Raw genomic sequence first — 16,485 nt, forward strand, 5'->3', positions numbered from 1 at the left:
AGAAGCAGGCTCATAGTGGAGGTGCCTGACGTGGGGCTCGATCCCGTAACGCCGGGATCACGCCCTGAGCTAAAGGTAGACGCTTAACCGCTGTGCCACCCAGGCGCCCTGTTCACAGGTTTTCTGCGGCTGTTTTTACAGCCGCAGAGTTGAGTAGTTATGGCAGAGACCATCCAGCCTGCAAAGCTGAATACATTTATTATATGGCCCCTTATAAGAAGACGTTACTGATCTCGGCTCCCCCCATTACCCTGCTTTACTTCCCTTCCTAGTGGGGTCCACCCCAAGTTTAAGTTATACGTTGATGTGTTTATTTGTAAGATCCATCCTGCCTGGGCTTTGCTTTGTTCGCTGTGAGTATTCGATAAATGTTTGCTGAATAAATAAAAAAGGGATGCCTTTTTGCCTGCGACGGTATTTCTGGAAACACGGGCCCCCAGACCTGACACAGGGCACACGGCCTACTTGTTAAAAATGCAGATCCCTGCGTAAGAACATCAATTTCCAACTCGGAAAATTAGACTCTCTGGGTAGGCGGGGCCAGGACTGAGCTTCGAATTTCAGGTCTGGAAGCCAACTCCTCAACTGACTCCCCTGGTGTGTAGATGGGAAGGCGGGTCCCAGCCGGCAGCAGCCCCCACCCCCCGAGCACTCACTGCCCCCTCGAATGTTGATGATGAGGCTTCCGTTGACAACAGTGCAGCCTCGAAGCTCCTGGGCAGAGGTCACCGAGTCGATGGTCTTCTCGCCCTCCAGGATGTGGCAGACCTTGGGACAGGGGCCCAGGCATGGGGTGCACATCAGGCTGAAGAAAGAGCGGAGAGAGGGGGTCAGGGCACCCAGGACCCCACGTGCCAGGACTGCTCAGGGTCCCAAGGGACGGGACTTATGCTGTTACCCTAAGGTTGGGCGCTTCAACCACAGCACCGCTGACATCTGAGGCCGGAGAATTCTCCATCGTGAGCGTGTCCTGAGCCTGGAAGGCAGTGCGCAGCCTCCCTGGGCCTCACCCACTCGATGCCAGTAGCACCTGCCCCTCAGCACGACAGCCAAAAATGTCCCCAAACATCGTCCCCTGTGGGGACAGGGGACAAATCACCCCTGGTAAGAACCACCGTGTAAGGGGCAGGCGCATGCCGTCCTCCATGGTGGCAAGTCCTACAGCTTTACCCTGAAGGCAGGGGACTCATGCTTTTCTCCTAAAACGATGGGGCTCCTGCCATTCCCCAAAGTAATGGGATTGACACTGCACCCCAAGGAGGATCCCGTTCTACCCCGAAGACGCAGGACTCACGTCATCATACTCAAGGGACGGGACTTGCGTGTTAACCACAGTGATGGGAATTATTCCGAGCTGATGGACCTTCCGGAGGATTTCCACGGCCCCATACCACGGTGCTGCTGTGCCCACAGGGCAGAATTTGGGCCGCCGCCCCCAAGGAGACCGGGTGCTTGCTGTTGCGTGGGGTCTGATGTGCCCACGCCTGCAACACCACCTCTCACGGGATAGTGCATGACGGTGGCAGCCCTCAGCTTGGGTGACTAGAGCCTATGGGCCTCGAACACACAGCCCCCGGGAGTCCTTCGGGAACCAGCCCTCCCCCACCAGGGTCTGACATGGGTTCTTGGCTAGCACAGCACTCCTAGGTCCAGGCAAGACACAGGATCCAGGCCAGGCTGGGCACCATCTTCCAACCCCCTGGGGGACTCAGAGGTGGGCACGCACCCAAGTCAGTCCAGCAAGGGTTTTACCAGAATTTCCCAGAGGGAGAAACTATCTAAAGTACTTGGCACGTAGAAAACAAGAATCGTTAGTCCTTGCTCTGTTGACCACTTTTTATTAGTGGTATCACTGTGGCTACCGTGGTTGGTTACCCACCCCTGGCATACCCAGTTCTTCAGAAGGACCTTGGTGACGGCAGTCCCAGGTCCGGGCACAGAGCTTCAGAGGCCCTGGGAATTCCCTGAGAGGAAGGAGCATCTTTGTTATGCTAGTGAGATGACGGTGTGGCCCTCCCTGCGTAGCTTTGGGATGGGGGCTGGTCACCAAGAAGACCACAGACGGGCTCAGATTTGTGGATCTTTCAACCACTGAAGATGGAGTTGAATCACACGGTCAAGGAGTCAATTATCAGAGTTACATAATGAGAGCCCATGGAAAATTCTGGACACCAGCTCGGTGAAGTTTCCTGGACAGTGAATGCAAACACATGCTGGGAGGGCCATGTCCCTGATTCCACGGAACAGAGCTGGGACTCCCCATGATAACGTGCGCGTCCTTAATAATAAAGCTGCAGCTGTAAGTGCCGTGTGAGCCCCCGACAGTGCGCTCTGACTGCCAAGGCATCCATTTCAGAAGACATCGCTCTGGAATAAACGCACCCCCAGCTGTAGGGCCCAGCTCTGAGCAACCCCGCCAGATAAGGAATTCGGCTGCCCCGCCCCTGAAGCTCCCTCTTTCAGAAAGCCCTGGGTGGCCCAGATAGGTGACTGCCTGAGTGACCCCACTTCTCCCTCCCCACCCCAATTCCTCTTCCTACGCTTTAAATTCACCAGTAAAGGGTGAACACACGAAACCCTGGACACCCCGCCCTCGGACCCTAACGAAGACAGAGAGCCCCAGGTCCACACTGCCTCTCTCTTTACCCATGATCTTGCTGTGCGGCCCGCGAGGGTGCCGTGTGCCCTCCTGCGAGGACTTGTGAGTCATCACCCTCGTTCCTCGAAGTTCCCGGATAGTCTTTGCTGAAGTGCGTCTAGCGATCATAATAAGAACCACAAGGGCCAGCCCAGCCATACATAGAGGCCCTGATGGGGAAACATCTGGAGCTCGCCACAAGCAACGTGTGCCTCCTGGGCGAGCCCTGCCGGCGTCCCTAACCGAGGGCGCTACCATGAACAGGCTCAGGACTGGCTGGAGGTATGGCTTTTTTTTTTTTTCTTTTTTTTTTTAATACTGTGACCTGTTCTAGCAAATTACTGAACCTAAAAAGGCTATGTGAGAACCCCTACATGTTTTGCCAACTGATGAGAAGTATGGGTGGCCTGGGTACCCCAAAGCGTGGCCGGCGTCTGCGGGGAAGCAGTGCTGTGGAGGACAGAGTCTGATGCTCACTCCGGGTAGCCAGGCGCAGAATCGCACTGTAGACACCCGGTTGATAGCAGAACAGCGGGGCGGAAATGGACTAGGGACCAAATGTTTGGGTTCTTTTGTTGATTCTGCAAATACTCCCGGAGCACCTACTGTGACAGGTGATACTCCAAGCCAGGGGCCAGCCAACGACGGCCCGCGGGCCAGATCCAGCTGGCCACCTGTCTTTGTAAATAACAGTAGGCTGGAACCGACCGCACCCATGGGTCTGCATATCATTGAGGGCTGCTCTTGCACTATAGGGGCTGAGCTGCCTAGCTGCAACAGAGGCCATATGGCCCTCAGAGCTGGAAATATTTACTATCTGGCCCTTTGCCAGCCCCCGTTCTAAGCTGCAGGCATGCATGAGTGAAACAGACGATCTACTTTCCCTGTGGGAGATTACAACGGCCCCAAGTTGTTTGCAGCCCACCCCACCACGAAGTGCCGTGTGCGTCCCCATTCAGGGAATCTGGGCTTGGCCACGTGACTTGCTTTGGCCAATGGGATGTTAACAGATGTAACGCAAACAGAAGCTTGAGAAGTACTTGCACACCGGGGCAGGCCCTTCCTGGCTGCGGGGCTGAAGAACCACACAAGGGCTGCCCATCCGAGATATGAGAGGCTATGCTATAGCACCCAGTCGTGGCCGGTTCAGCCCAGACCGGACAAACCGCCCCTCAACCCATGAAATCATTATAAATCACAAATGAGTGTTGTTTTAAGCCACTAAGTGTTGGGTGGTTTGTTACACAGAAAGAGCTCACCGATACACTCGTGAAACATATGGTCGGGTTGGGTAAAAGTAACAAATCGCAATTAAAATATCAATTAGCCGTAAATGCCATGAAGAGTGAAAATGACGCCATGGGCCAAGAAGTGGCTGAATGCTAATTTAGACAGGGTGGTCAAACAGGGAAGGGTTCTTAGAGGAAGTAACTTTCCGGCAGGACCTGGTTGACAAGAAGCTGGCCTGGCAAAGATCATTCTAGGGGGAAGGAACAGGGATGCCCGATGCCCACCACACTCTTAACATTCACCCCAAATATCAAGCCCTCCTCGTCCCAGGAAAGAGCACCCCGGCGCTCCCACCAGGAACCTCAGAGTGACCATAGATACTGGTGGGGCTTTTTAATGAATCACGTGGCTTCCCAGTCCTCTGTTCCAAAACTATCAGAAACCATTTCCCAGATAAACCACCAGAATGGAAGAAAACCTATCTGGTCCTATTTGATATCAAACCACATTAGAAAATGAGAGCACTGGAGTCTTTCGTCAAATAAAAGCTTCAGAAGGAAAGCTAGTATTAAAAAAAAAACCAACAAAGTAAAATATTGCTGGGACAAGTTATAATTGGCATCCCTCACTTTGCCTTCGTTCCCTCGGTAAAGGTCCCAGGCTTCATAGGACAAGCTGCCAATCTCCCGGGGTTTGGGCTCTGGGGATGGCTGCACCATCGGCCAGCACATCAAAGAAATCCTCCTCTACGTCTCAGGTCTCAGTTACGGTCAGGAAAAAAAAAATACCTTTTATTTAAAGCCAGTGTCTTTGAAACAAACATCTCACCGGAAGATATTAATATCCATGCTTTATTTCCAACGTGGAAAAAAAACACAAAAAACAGAAATAAATCAAAAGGAATATGGTCATTTTCCCAACCTGACTGATAAACTGGCCAGGGGAAAAAAAGGAAAAAAAAAAAAAAAAGAAGGAAAAAAAAATCTCCGTCTGGCCTCCAAAGGTGATTTATAGAAGCCTATTTTTGGTCAACAAAGCCACTTGATAGGTTTTATCAAAAACAAGTAAAACAAAACACGTTGTACTTGCAGGTTTCACAAACACTCAAAGAGAGGCTCGTAAGAACTGAAATAAAGATTGTTTTCCTTCCCACCCACTCCACCCGGGGAAATAAAATTTCCCACCAGAACACGCTCGCTTGGCTAATTCTCAAGTCTGAAGAGGAAGATTTTTTACGTAAGCAGATCAGCTCAAGGCCCCTTGACGTGCGTCTGTTTCTGATTTGTTTTTTGTTGTTTTGTGGGCTTTTTTTTTTTTCAAACCCTCAACACAAAAACCAGGAAACAGATTTTTTAAACTTGGTTACAGCCCCGAGACACCGAAATAGCTCATCTAAGAAGCTCACAGCACGAACAAAAAGTCTGCGATGTGCATAGGAAATTTGACTCACCCCCAAAGACAGAAAACCGTATTCCTCACCCGAACATTAGGGAACGAACGGTTTGATGGCACTGTCCTTCAAAATGCAGCAAAGTTCTGAGACGAGTCTAGAATGGAGCCTCTTCCTCCTTGTGCTCCGGGCTAATCTCAGCACGCTGTCTAGCTCCAGCGTGGAGAAAACATAAAAACCTCAGCTCTGTCCTTGGCTGTAACATTTGGGCAGCCGCATCCCCGGGGACAGTCCTGTCCATGTGAAGGATTCTAGTGGAAACCAAGGACTCCTGTCTTTCTGTCTTCTGTTCCCAAAGCCAAGCACAGAAAAACTTTTAAAAATGGTGTGTTAAGACAGGAAAATATTTACTCCCTCGTCCTTTACGGAAAGTTTGTCGACTCCGGCTCCAAAGACCAGGACCAACACAGGAGGCAGGAACAACATCCGACGGACTCAAGAATATCGGTACGCGGCAGCCACCCCCTCGCTCGCTGCCAGTTAACTCTAGTTTTTCACACAGTTTTAGCAGGTGCCACCCCCCACACACCACTACCACCACCAACCCCGCGTCGCTTCCCGTCTTTGCAGCCCCGCCGACCACCACCCCCGGCCACCCAGAAACTGTACCCAGGACTCACTTGCTGGAATTCATCGTGTAGCCAGAGGGGCACTCGGGGATGCACTTGTTATTGTGAATGACGTACTGGTGGCAGCCCTGTCTCCGGGAGTTCTTGCATTTGTTGTGCAAATCCTGGCAGAAGCTGAAGTTCACGCAGCGCCAGTCTTGGAAGTGGTAGTACGGGGGCGGGCAGGTCTCCACGCACCTGCCATCCAGGTAGAAGTTGCGACAGGCCACGCACTTGGTGGGGTCATCGGGCTCGGAGCAATTGCCTAAACACTCGCTGTGGCAGCAGAGGCCCTCGGCGGTGCAGCCGTGCGACTTGCAGATGGTGGGACAAACTGGAGGGACAGAGACAACAGCTGGTCAGCAGCTCTGCCCGACTGCCGTCTGCACAGGACGGCAAGTCCAGATGAGGGAGGGCAAGCCAAACAAAATAATAACAGTAAGGGTCTCGCTACTACCGCACTCGCTTCGCGCCAGGCACGGCTATTAACTCAGGTCAGCCCCCCCACCCAACCAGTGGTGTGCTCCTAAGCGTGTGAGACCACGTCGGGGAGGCAGGCAGGCAGGCAGAGAGGCTCTGACTCGCAGCATTTGCAAAGCGCCCTGGTGTAAATACCCCCACCTTGGTCCACTGGAAGCTACCAGCAAAATGCTGCTCAACGTTGTGCTGAGGAGAGACACACAGTAAGTAGCCCAGCGTTAAACAGCATCTCCACCGTTAGCTACAATAGTAGCACATAACCTCTAATGTGTAAGTAACCAAAAAATGTAGGGAGAGAATAGGAAGTGGTGAGCTCTGAGTATTTATTACCGCTGTTTTTAACATGATTTGTTCATCGTGAGTCAGTACTGTGTACATTTTCCTAACAGCTACTTTAATAGCTAGTTCACGAATTTCCTGAAAATCTGACAGTCGGTTCTAGCAAGCTGGCTCCAGCAAGCTTCTGCAGCACCCGTATAAACAGATACATTATTAGGGCCATTTCCTCCGCGTTACAAACGGGGAAACCAAGGTACGAGAAGGTGAAGCAAGTCACCCAAAGGTCATTTATCACTTCAACAGACATCTGATTGCCCTGATCTAGCTGTTGCAGCCGAGGAACAACGAACAAGGTGCAGGAACAACAAGGTGGCCGCAGCCCCTCCTTCCGGAGCACAGGGTCCGATGGAGGAGGTAGGTTCGTTCCTTAAACTCACAGATGCGCAATCCCATAAGCCACAAGCACGGAGCTGGAGGTAAGGGGAGGGGACATGTCTGTTGCAACCTGAGGAGATAATGAACAGGAAGAAAAGAGAAGCCCCTGCAGATGGGGAGGCCAGAGGCTTGCCTCTGATCTCGTGGCTGGGGGAGTTTCTGGTCCCCTGCAACTGAACTTGTCCACCAAAGGCCGGACTCTGCCCCGGGTTCCCGCAGCAGCTCGTCACCCACCCCCTCTCTCCCCATGTCTCGCTACTCATCGCTTCCTAATTACCCCTTGATTTCAGTCCCTTGGCATCTGGCCTGGTCCTTAATGACCAGGCCTCCCTGCCCAGGCTGTCGGCAAATCTGTCCGTGGACAAATGGATTCCCTGAGGCTGGACAGACCTCGGCCGCGGCACGGCCTGTTCTTGGAGTCTCTTTCTTCGCTCACTCACTCTGCACGGCTTGAAACACGGTTTGGAAGCTGGGGAGTGTTACTGACCCCAAGTCCTCAGGCTCTTTGGTGCAGCAACTTTAAGGCCCCAGTGGACCCCAACGACTGGCCCCAGGAAACAGAAGGGGCCCCTGAAGCTGCATTCACACAGGAGCAGTGCTGTCTCATGGAACTTTCTGCAAGGACGGGAACGTTCTCGAGACGCACTGTCCAACACAGTAGCCACTTCTCCCCTGTGGCTCTTGTGTGTGGTTACTGCAATGAGGAACCAATGTTTTTTAATCGTGGCAAAATACACACAGCATAAAATCGACCATCTTAGCCATTTTTAAGGGCACAGCTCAGTGGCACAAAGTGTACTCATGTTGTCATGCAACCATTCCCACCATCCATCTCCAGAACTTTCTCATCTTCCCAGACTGAAACTATGTCTCTCTTAAAACACGGACTCCCCACGCCCTGCCCAGCCCCTGGCTCCCACCGTCTACTCTGACTCTGTGGATGGGTCTCCTCTGGGGACTTCCTGGGAGTAGAATCAGACACTATTTGTCTTTTTGTGACTGGCTTGTTTCACTGAGCATAAGGTCTTCAAGATTCATCCACGGTATAGCAGGTGTTGGACTTTCTTTCCTTTTGAAGGCTGAATAGCCTTCCACTGTGTGTACATACCACCTTTTATGTATTTGTTCACCCATCAATTGGCTCTTGGGTTGTTTCCACCTTGGGGGCATTGTGAATAACACTGTTAAGATCATGGATACACAAATACCTCTTCAAGACTCAGCTTTCGATTCTCCTAGAACTGAAAACTCCAGAAGCAGAACTGTTGAATCACATGGTAATTCCATTTTTAATTTTTTGAGGCACCGCCATACTTTTTTCCACAGCGGCTGCACCGTTTTACATTCCCACCGAGAGCACACAAGGGTTCCGATTTCTCCTGAGGAACTACACTTTTCACTGTGTTTCAGTTTTGATTTTACCAGCCATGGGTAGCAACTGGCTTTTGCATTGGACAGCAGAGGCCTCCAGAATGAAAATAAACTTCTTGCCAAGGCCTACAGGTCTCTTGTGGTCTAGCCTGCTGGCTTCTTAGAGTCCTTCTCCCAGCCCCAGGCAGCAGCCATCTGGGTCTCCTTTCTGCTCCCCCCGCCCCGTCCACACATACACACACACACACACACACACACACACACACACACACACACACTCCTACCTGAGGACCTTTGCATCTGCTGTTCCTGCTAGCTGGAGCGCCCTCCCCGTTATCCTCCCATGACGGCTCCTTCGTGACCTTCAGGTCCCAACACTTTAGAGAGACCTTCCCTGACCTCCCCACTGGAAGTCACTCCTCCCCCCTTCTCAACCACGTTCTAACACATTATCTGATTACATTTCCCTTACGGTATTTATCACTCTCAAAAATTACACTGCGTGTTTGTTGACCGTCTGTCTAGAGGGAAGGCTAGAGGACAGGCCGTGCCCGCTCCATTCACAGCTCCAGCTCCGAGGACACCCACTCCTATGACGGGGCTGGCACCAGCCGGAGTTCAGTACGCTCGGCTCCAATCAGACAGGAGGAAAAGGAATGACTTTGGAGCAGTTCCAAGTACCCCATTTTCAGCCACTGGCTCAAGAATGCATCCACGATCCACCTCCCCCCCGCCCCCAGTTGCAGGTGCTCCACAAAGACCATGAAAATACACGCAAATGCAAACCCTGGGGCATCACACATAGAGCATATTCTGATTTTCTACGCCACGGGCCCAGAAAGAACAAGGAAGCTGTAACAGGAGCAACGTGGGTGATGGGAGAAGGTCCGTAGAGGTTTTTTAGGGATTACATGCCGCCCATTAGAGTCGCACTTAATTCTACCAAAGACTCCGGCAGGGAGAGGGTAAGTACGTCTCTCCATCTCACAGAAGCAAGGCCACAGGCCGTTGTGAGAAGCAGCAGGGCCAAAGCTAAACCCTTGATCTTTTGGCTCTGAATCTGGTATTTCTGGGTCTAAAGAATCACCGAGGCCATCCACTGGGTCCATGCAGTTAAGGAAGACGTGACCTGGATTCAGCTTGGGCAACACAGAGCCCACCACCCCACAGGCGCACCGTAAGGATTTCCTTAAAGAAGCAACAGCCTCGGTTTTCTTGTTTATAAAAGGGGATAACAGTCCCTTAACTTCTCACAACTAAACAAGATGATGTGAATAAAACACTGGATTCTTTGGGGGATTTTTGTTTGTTCTGTTTGTTTATTAAGTAGGCACCAAGCCCCGCATGGAGCCCAACATCTCAGCGTTGTGAGTTCAAGCCCTGAGCCGAGAACAAGAATCAGATGCTTGGGGCACCTGGGTGGCACAGCGGTTAAGCGTCTGCTTCGGCTCAGGGCGTGATCCCGGCGTTGTGGAATCGAGCCCCACATCGGGCTCCTCCGCTAGGAGCCTGCTTCTTCCTCTCCCACTCCCCCTGCTTGTGTTCCCTCTCTCGCTGGCTCTCTGTCAAATAAATAAATAAATAAATCTTTAAAAAAAAAAAAAAAAAGAATCAGATGCTTAACCAGATGAGCCACCCAGGCGCCCCCCCACCCCCCGCCGGCTGGATTCTTTGATCAACCTACAGGTTTTATATAAGTTAGCTACTACGGGTCCTATTATTACGATCATCATCGTTATCAATGATCTGTCTGCAGGGCCCCAAGGGCTGAGACTCAATGGCAGGAAGCAATATTTAAGGCAGACAATTACCTAGGACTCACAAAGACCCCACCCTCTGGGAAGGCACATGTGAGAACAGGAAGGGCTCTATTTCCTGGGCTGGAGCTGTGTCTGAGGGTCAGCCCTTGAGTTCAAAAGCAGCATTAGCAAAGACCCAACAAAAACTTCCCAAACACATAAGCCTTCCGGCCCAGACAATGCCAAGAAAAAATACTCAACACTTGCACACAAGGCCGGAAGCTGACAGCAGGAGTTTCCAATTTTAAGCTGGAGCCCACCTGAGAATCATCTCATTCCCTAGCAAAGCAGCTGGCAAGCTTTTTCTGCAAAGGGTCACAAAGCAGCCCCAGAGAAGCCACGCGCACACGCGCACACGCGCACACGGGTGTGACTGTGCCCAGCGAAACGTCACAGAAGCAGGAAGCAGGCAAGGGGCTGGAGGGTTTGCAGGAGTTGAGTTACTATTCCTATCAGGGCCTAACTCCAGGGAGTCAGATGTCATCTCACAGATGGATATGCTGTAAACGATTTATTTTATTTATTTATTTGAGAGAGAGAGGGAGGGAGAGAGAGCACAAGCAGGGAGACAGGCAGAGGGAGAAGCAGACTCCCCACAGAGCAGGGAGCCCGATGCGGGGCTTGATTCCAGGATGCTGGGATCATGACCTGAGCCGAAGGCAGACACCCAACTGACTGAGCCACCCAGGTGCCCCGCTGTAAATGACTTTTATCCACCAGAAGACACAACCTCCCAGCGAGGACAGCGTTGTGGCCCCAGAGGACATGAAACAGCCCTGTATCTAACTTTGCAATCCTATTTCAGAGAGAACAAACCCTTTGGCTTTGCCCTCCTGCAGTCCCCCTCACTAAAGAGTTAAAAAGAAATGTGTTGACGGATGTTCTTCGGCTTTTTTTTCTTTTTACATAAAAGTCGTGTTTTTCACTTTTGAGGACTATGCTTTGATAATGATAAGCCACCAGGGGGTGTCTCCCATTCTGTTTCCAAGTACTTGAACTTTTTTAACAGAAATGCCACTGGGCCAGCCGCTGCCCCCCTCCCCAGGCAGAATTATGAAAACCACAGGTTGTGCAAGATGAAAAACGACCAGATGGAGGACTTTCCTCTCCCCGAGCTCCTCCACCAGCCCCCTCTCATAGACACCGATCCCCAGCCCCAGCTGCAGTCCCAGCAGCTCAGGCTCAGAGGGCCACGGCCCTAGGCTGTTTCTGCCAAAGACAATGGCAGCCTCTTCCAGAAAATGCCAGGCAGTCCAGGGGCTGCCCACTTTCCCAGGACAGGTGCATGCTACATGTGTAGGAAGCATCCACCCGGACCTTCCAGAGACAGCAAGTACCAGTCCTTCCTCCTCCAAACACACAAGTCCTTTGTCCATCCATCTCCGTCTCCCTCACAAGCTGCCCTGGACTGCTGGCCCCAATTCCCTCCCACTTCTCCCTAAAGGTTCCCCAAACCCCTGGCCTCCAGTTACACTAGGAGAAGCAGCCCCAACCTTCCCGAAACTTGACCTCAAGTGGCTTTTCCACTATGCCCTGCTGAGAAGATTGATAACTGAACTCTAAATAAATCCACAGAGTATGGAGGTAATGGCGTCAGAATCCTCTGGTTAGACCCTCTGAAGGAAGCGCGACACTCCCACCAAATGATGCCTGCCCCAGAGGGAGACCTACAGAAAAGGCAACTTACTTAAGAAGAGGGGATTCAAAGCCGAGGAGGCAAGTGCAGTTTGGCCCCATATTTCTCCTGCTACAAATTACCCTGCAGACGAGAGAGAATGTGTGTGTGCAGACATCTGGACAAGGGTCATCTTCACCCTGCAGGACATTACCAGTTGGGTTGATAACAGCAAAGGACTGGAAACAACCTAAAGGTCCGTATACGGAGACCACGTGAATAAATGACTGTGGATCCAGGCGTGGAATAGTACGCAGTTGTAAAACAGAAAGCAGCTCTACGCGTCCTGATGCTGGAGTCACTTCCAAGGGAGCACAGAGTGAAGCGAGCAAGATACAGAACAGTGTCTAAAGAACTCCGTGGAGGGGCGCCTGGGTGGCACAGCGGTTAAGCGTCTGCCTTCCACTCAGGGCGTGATCCCGGCGTTCTGGGATCGAGCCCCACATCAGGCTCCTCCACTATGAGCCTGCTTCTTCCTCTCCCACTCCCCCTGCTTGTGTTCCCTCTCTCACTGCCTGTCTCTATGTCTGTCGAATAAATAAATAAAATCTTAAAAAAAATAAAAATAAAGAACTCCGTAGAGAAAGGAAGGAAACACACATAGCGGGAATACAGACCAGGGCAGCTCATTTAGAAAACAGTTTGGTAGTTTCTTACAAAGTTAAACGTGCGCTTCTTATCCTTACCACACAACCTATGGGTTTACTCAGGTGAAATGGAAAACAAACAAATCTCCCGTGTTCACACAAAGACCTGTATATTCAAATGTTTATAGTGGCTACATGCGTAATCACCCCAAACTGGAAACAATCCAAATGACCCTGGACTGGGGAATGGATAAACATTATACCTCCATACAACGAACACTAGAGAGCAATCAACTAAGAATGATGAGCTGACACCCACAGTAACGTGGATGAATTTCAAGTGTGTTGTATTGAGCGCAAGAAGCCAGTCTTAAATACTATATGCTGTATGATTCCATTTACAGGATATCCTGGAAAAGCCAAAACTGTAGGGACAGGGGACACATCAGTGGGTTGGAACTGAGAAGGGGCTAAAAAAGGGTCCAGGGGAATCTGGGGGGATGATGGAACCATTCCATATCTTGACTGAGGTGGTAGTCACACGAATGTATGTATCAGTCAAAATTCGCAGAACTTTACACCAAAAGCGGGCAGATTCTGGTATATATAAATTTTATCTTTAAATGGGAACCGGGGTGGGGGGGGAGAAAAGGTCAAATGAGACGTACATCCCTCCGGAAGGGACACAAGAAATGTGCCCCAAAACTGTGGGGAGGGGAATGAGCTTGGAGTGGATGGTAGGCAGGACATCCTTACATACCAGCAAATTTGGTGGGGGTTTTTTGCTGTGTAGGTGTACGACCCTTTTAAAACTAACATCTATTTGAAAATACATTTTTTTAAAAGCCTCTGGTAGACAATAAATAAATACTATTGATCAACCATACAATTCTACCCCCAAATTCCCCAGTAAAATTATATGAGAAAAGCTGCCTGACATCACCGGGAGCTTTTACAAAGGTTTTCTTAAGATCATTTTTGCTATATTACAAAATCAACAGCCAAAGCAGCTAAATAAGAAGTGTGGTCTTAGATTCAAAAGAAAGTCAGGGAAAAAAATAGTATTGATGAAGACAACACTGGCAGGAGAGATGAGATTTATGCACAAGCTTGTGGATTAAAATATTGCATCATTGTTAACTTTCTGATTCTGCTCATTGCACTGCAGCTGTGCGAGATAATTTTCTTGTCCTTAGAAAACCACTGAAGAATTAGAATTACAAGTAAAGGCCCAGTGCACCAGCAACTGATTCTCAAAAAGCTCAGGAAAAAAACAAATATATGTATATAATGTATGTATATAAATGCTTTAGAGATAGAACAAATAGGGTAAGATGTAAACAACAATGAATCTAGATACAATTCTTGCAACTTTTCTGTAAACCTGAAAACTACATCAAAATTAAAAGGTTAAAATAAATCCAAAGTAAGGTTAATAGGCTAGGAGAGTGGGAAAGACTAACGCAGCGCCGCGTTGCAAACGACATGCTTAGAAAACGACATCCACCTTTTTTTTTCCTCTTTGCCTTTTTTTTTTTTTAAGTTCAAATCGGTTTGGTGTTCCTTAATTAAGAAGCTATATGGTAGGGGACGCCTGGGTGGTGCAGTCGTTAAGCGTCTGCCTTGGCTCAGGGCGGCTCAGGGCGTGATCCCAGCGTTCTCCGATGGAGCCCCACATCAGGCTCCTCGGCTGGGAGCCTTCTTCTTCCTCTCCCACTCCCCCTGCTTGTGTTCCCTCTCTCGCTGGCTGTCTCTCTCTGTCAAACAAATAAATAAAATCTTTAAAAAAAAAAAAAAGAAGAAGCTATATGGTAAAATGCAAAACTAAAACCAAAGGAAAAAAGCCACTATGTTTCCATAGCACGACATATGTTAATAACATTTTGTTACATTTCTTTCCAAACCCTGCAGTTGGGGAAAAAAAAAAAAAAACTCAAGATTTATTATTCCCAAAATTACTGCTTTCCAGAAATTTCCAAACGGAACAGTTGCGTCATGGGCCTGCAGACACATTCCCCGCAGGGCCCATGGCTCTCCCTGGAAGTATGAATTTTATAAACTCTGCAGAGTCATTTACCCGGTTGCCATTGACAGACCTTCTCCCCCACGCCCGCCCGATCCCTGGCGGCGGAGGTTCGAGCCCCCGAGCCCAGAGCGCGGGCAGCACAGCCTCGAGAAATTCCACCCCCTGGTGATTTAATGGTGGGGTAGGGGCCGGGGGCGAACTTCTGACAGCGGGGCGGTCAACAGACGCCCTTTCCAAGTCCGCGATCCACGAGAAGCGACGACTGCAAGGACGCGTGTCCTTGAAGCAGGGAAGCTCCCCCTTTGCTTCCCTGACAATGCCGCCCCCACGCGCGCGCACCGATTGGCTTTCCAGATGCGTTTGGAATCGAGTTGCGAAGCTCTTAGGAGACATACGGCGCACGCAGGCCAGGAAGGGGGCGGGCCCAGGGGGAGGGGAGGGGTGCTCCCCGTTAAGGCAGCCTCAGGATTGGTCGGTGGCAGGCATCTGCGTGTGTATAGTTACTAACGGGCGGGCCCAGGACGGGAGAGGCCCCGCCCCTCGAGCCAGCGGCGTCCGCGCGCCGCACAAAGCCCGAGGCGCGTTCCGTTCCGTAGACTCCGGGCCGTGCGGTGGCGGTGGCCGCAGCGCCGCCCTCGCGTTCAGCCAATAGACGGGCGTGTTGCCGGAGCTCTGGCCCCGCCCCCAGGCGCGCGGGGCTCGGTTGGCCTGACTGGTGCTCGGGCCGTGACCGCCGCTAGGCGGTCCGCGCTGAGGGGGCCCCCGGGAGGGCCTCCCGAGGATGCAGACCCTGCAGGACGGGCCTGCAAAGAATGGAACTTCGGAAAAAGTTAAAGAAAAGATGAAACCGAGTGTGTGGGCCGCCCCAAGCAGCCGCCGCGCGACTTGGGCAGCTCGCGAGCTGGGCGTGTGCCCGGGAGGAGATCGGGTCACCGCGTGGCAGCGCCTGGGATGGCCGAGGGGCGCCCTGGCCCCAGGCTTACTCGCTAGGGGCCCAGAGAGGGGCAGCGGCTCTCCAGGGTCAAACAGCAAAATTCCCCAAATTGGAGGCCGGAGGGAGCGGCAAGGGAAGAGTCCGCACAACCGGGACAGCGCTCTCTCGGACCCTACCCCCAGTATTTCCACCCATCACTCACCCAGAAAACCAAGGGCCATACTCATAAATTACACTTTTAAGAAAATCTACAGGCTTTTAGCGGGGGGGGGGGGGGGGGTGCCCTCCAGCCAATGTTCCCTATAGATTTGAAGACGTCAGACCTGGGTGCTCCGTGTGTATTTGCAATTCCAGTAAACCGAGGCAGCGAATGGGCATTATCTCTAACCACCTCCCCCCAACAATACAGTTTAAAATGTATATTCCATTTGCCGAGTACAACGTTCAACCCACATCGGTTAGGAAGCTATTAATCCTATTATTCAAACAACCATCTCCTTCTGAGGCACAGAAAGGCTGCTTTGCTAATGCTAACTCAGCTAGCAAGGTCAAAACTCGAACCCAGGTCTTCCAAGGAGAATGGTGCTTGGTGTGGCATCATGGAGTTCTTTGGGGTTTATTCACCTGTTCCTCACCCTGGCCCACCTGGATCTGGCCCCTTCGAGGCACTGGTATGCAGAAATGAATGGAGACACTGTCTCTTTTCTCTCAATAAGCACTGTGAAAGGGGAGACCTCGCCTGTCTTATACTGGGTCCCAGAGCCATGCACACAGTAGGTGCACAATAAAGCTCATAGTGGGGGAAAAAAAGGTAGGGAATCAGGTGACTAGCTTTATCCCATGGGGGAGGGGCAGTACGTGCAAATGCATGAATCATCGGGCCTGCCTTTGGGCAACTATAAACAGTTCAGAGTTGATGAAGGGCAAAGTACAGGGGAAGAGGCATGGGAGGTCAGGGCAGACAGGAAAGTTA

At 51.2% G+C, this 16,485-nt stretch overlaps 1 protein-coding gene across 4 annotated transcripts in view; it reads right to left on the bottom strand.

Annotated features, from left to right (window-relative positions):
- Positions 1 to 16,485, bottom strand: part of INSR (insulin receptor) — a 125,509-nt gene that overhangs the window by 43,992 nt on the left and 65,032 nt on the right. For all 4 annotated transcript variants that reach the window (XM_087867313.1, XM_087867315.1, XM_087867314.1 and 1 more), the window contains exons 3-4: positions 5,939 to 6,260; positions 657 to 805 (exon numbers count right to left, since the gene is read on the bottom strand). In XM_087867313.1, the coding sequence (XP_087723439.1) occupies positions 657 to 805; positions 5,939 to 6,260 (471 nt within the window). The remainder of the gene's footprint in view (positions 1 to 656; positions 806 to 5,938; positions 6,261 to 16,485) is intronic.

The sequence above is a fragment of the Ursus americanus genome, chromosome 14 (genome assembly GCF_024610735.1).
Source record: "Ursus americanus isolate L20-20 chromosome 14, mUrsAme1.1.p, whole genome shotgun sequence".
Classification (NCBI taxonomy): domain Eukaryota; kingdom Metazoa; phylum Chordata; class Mammalia; order Carnivora; family Ursidae; genus Ursus; species Ursus americanus.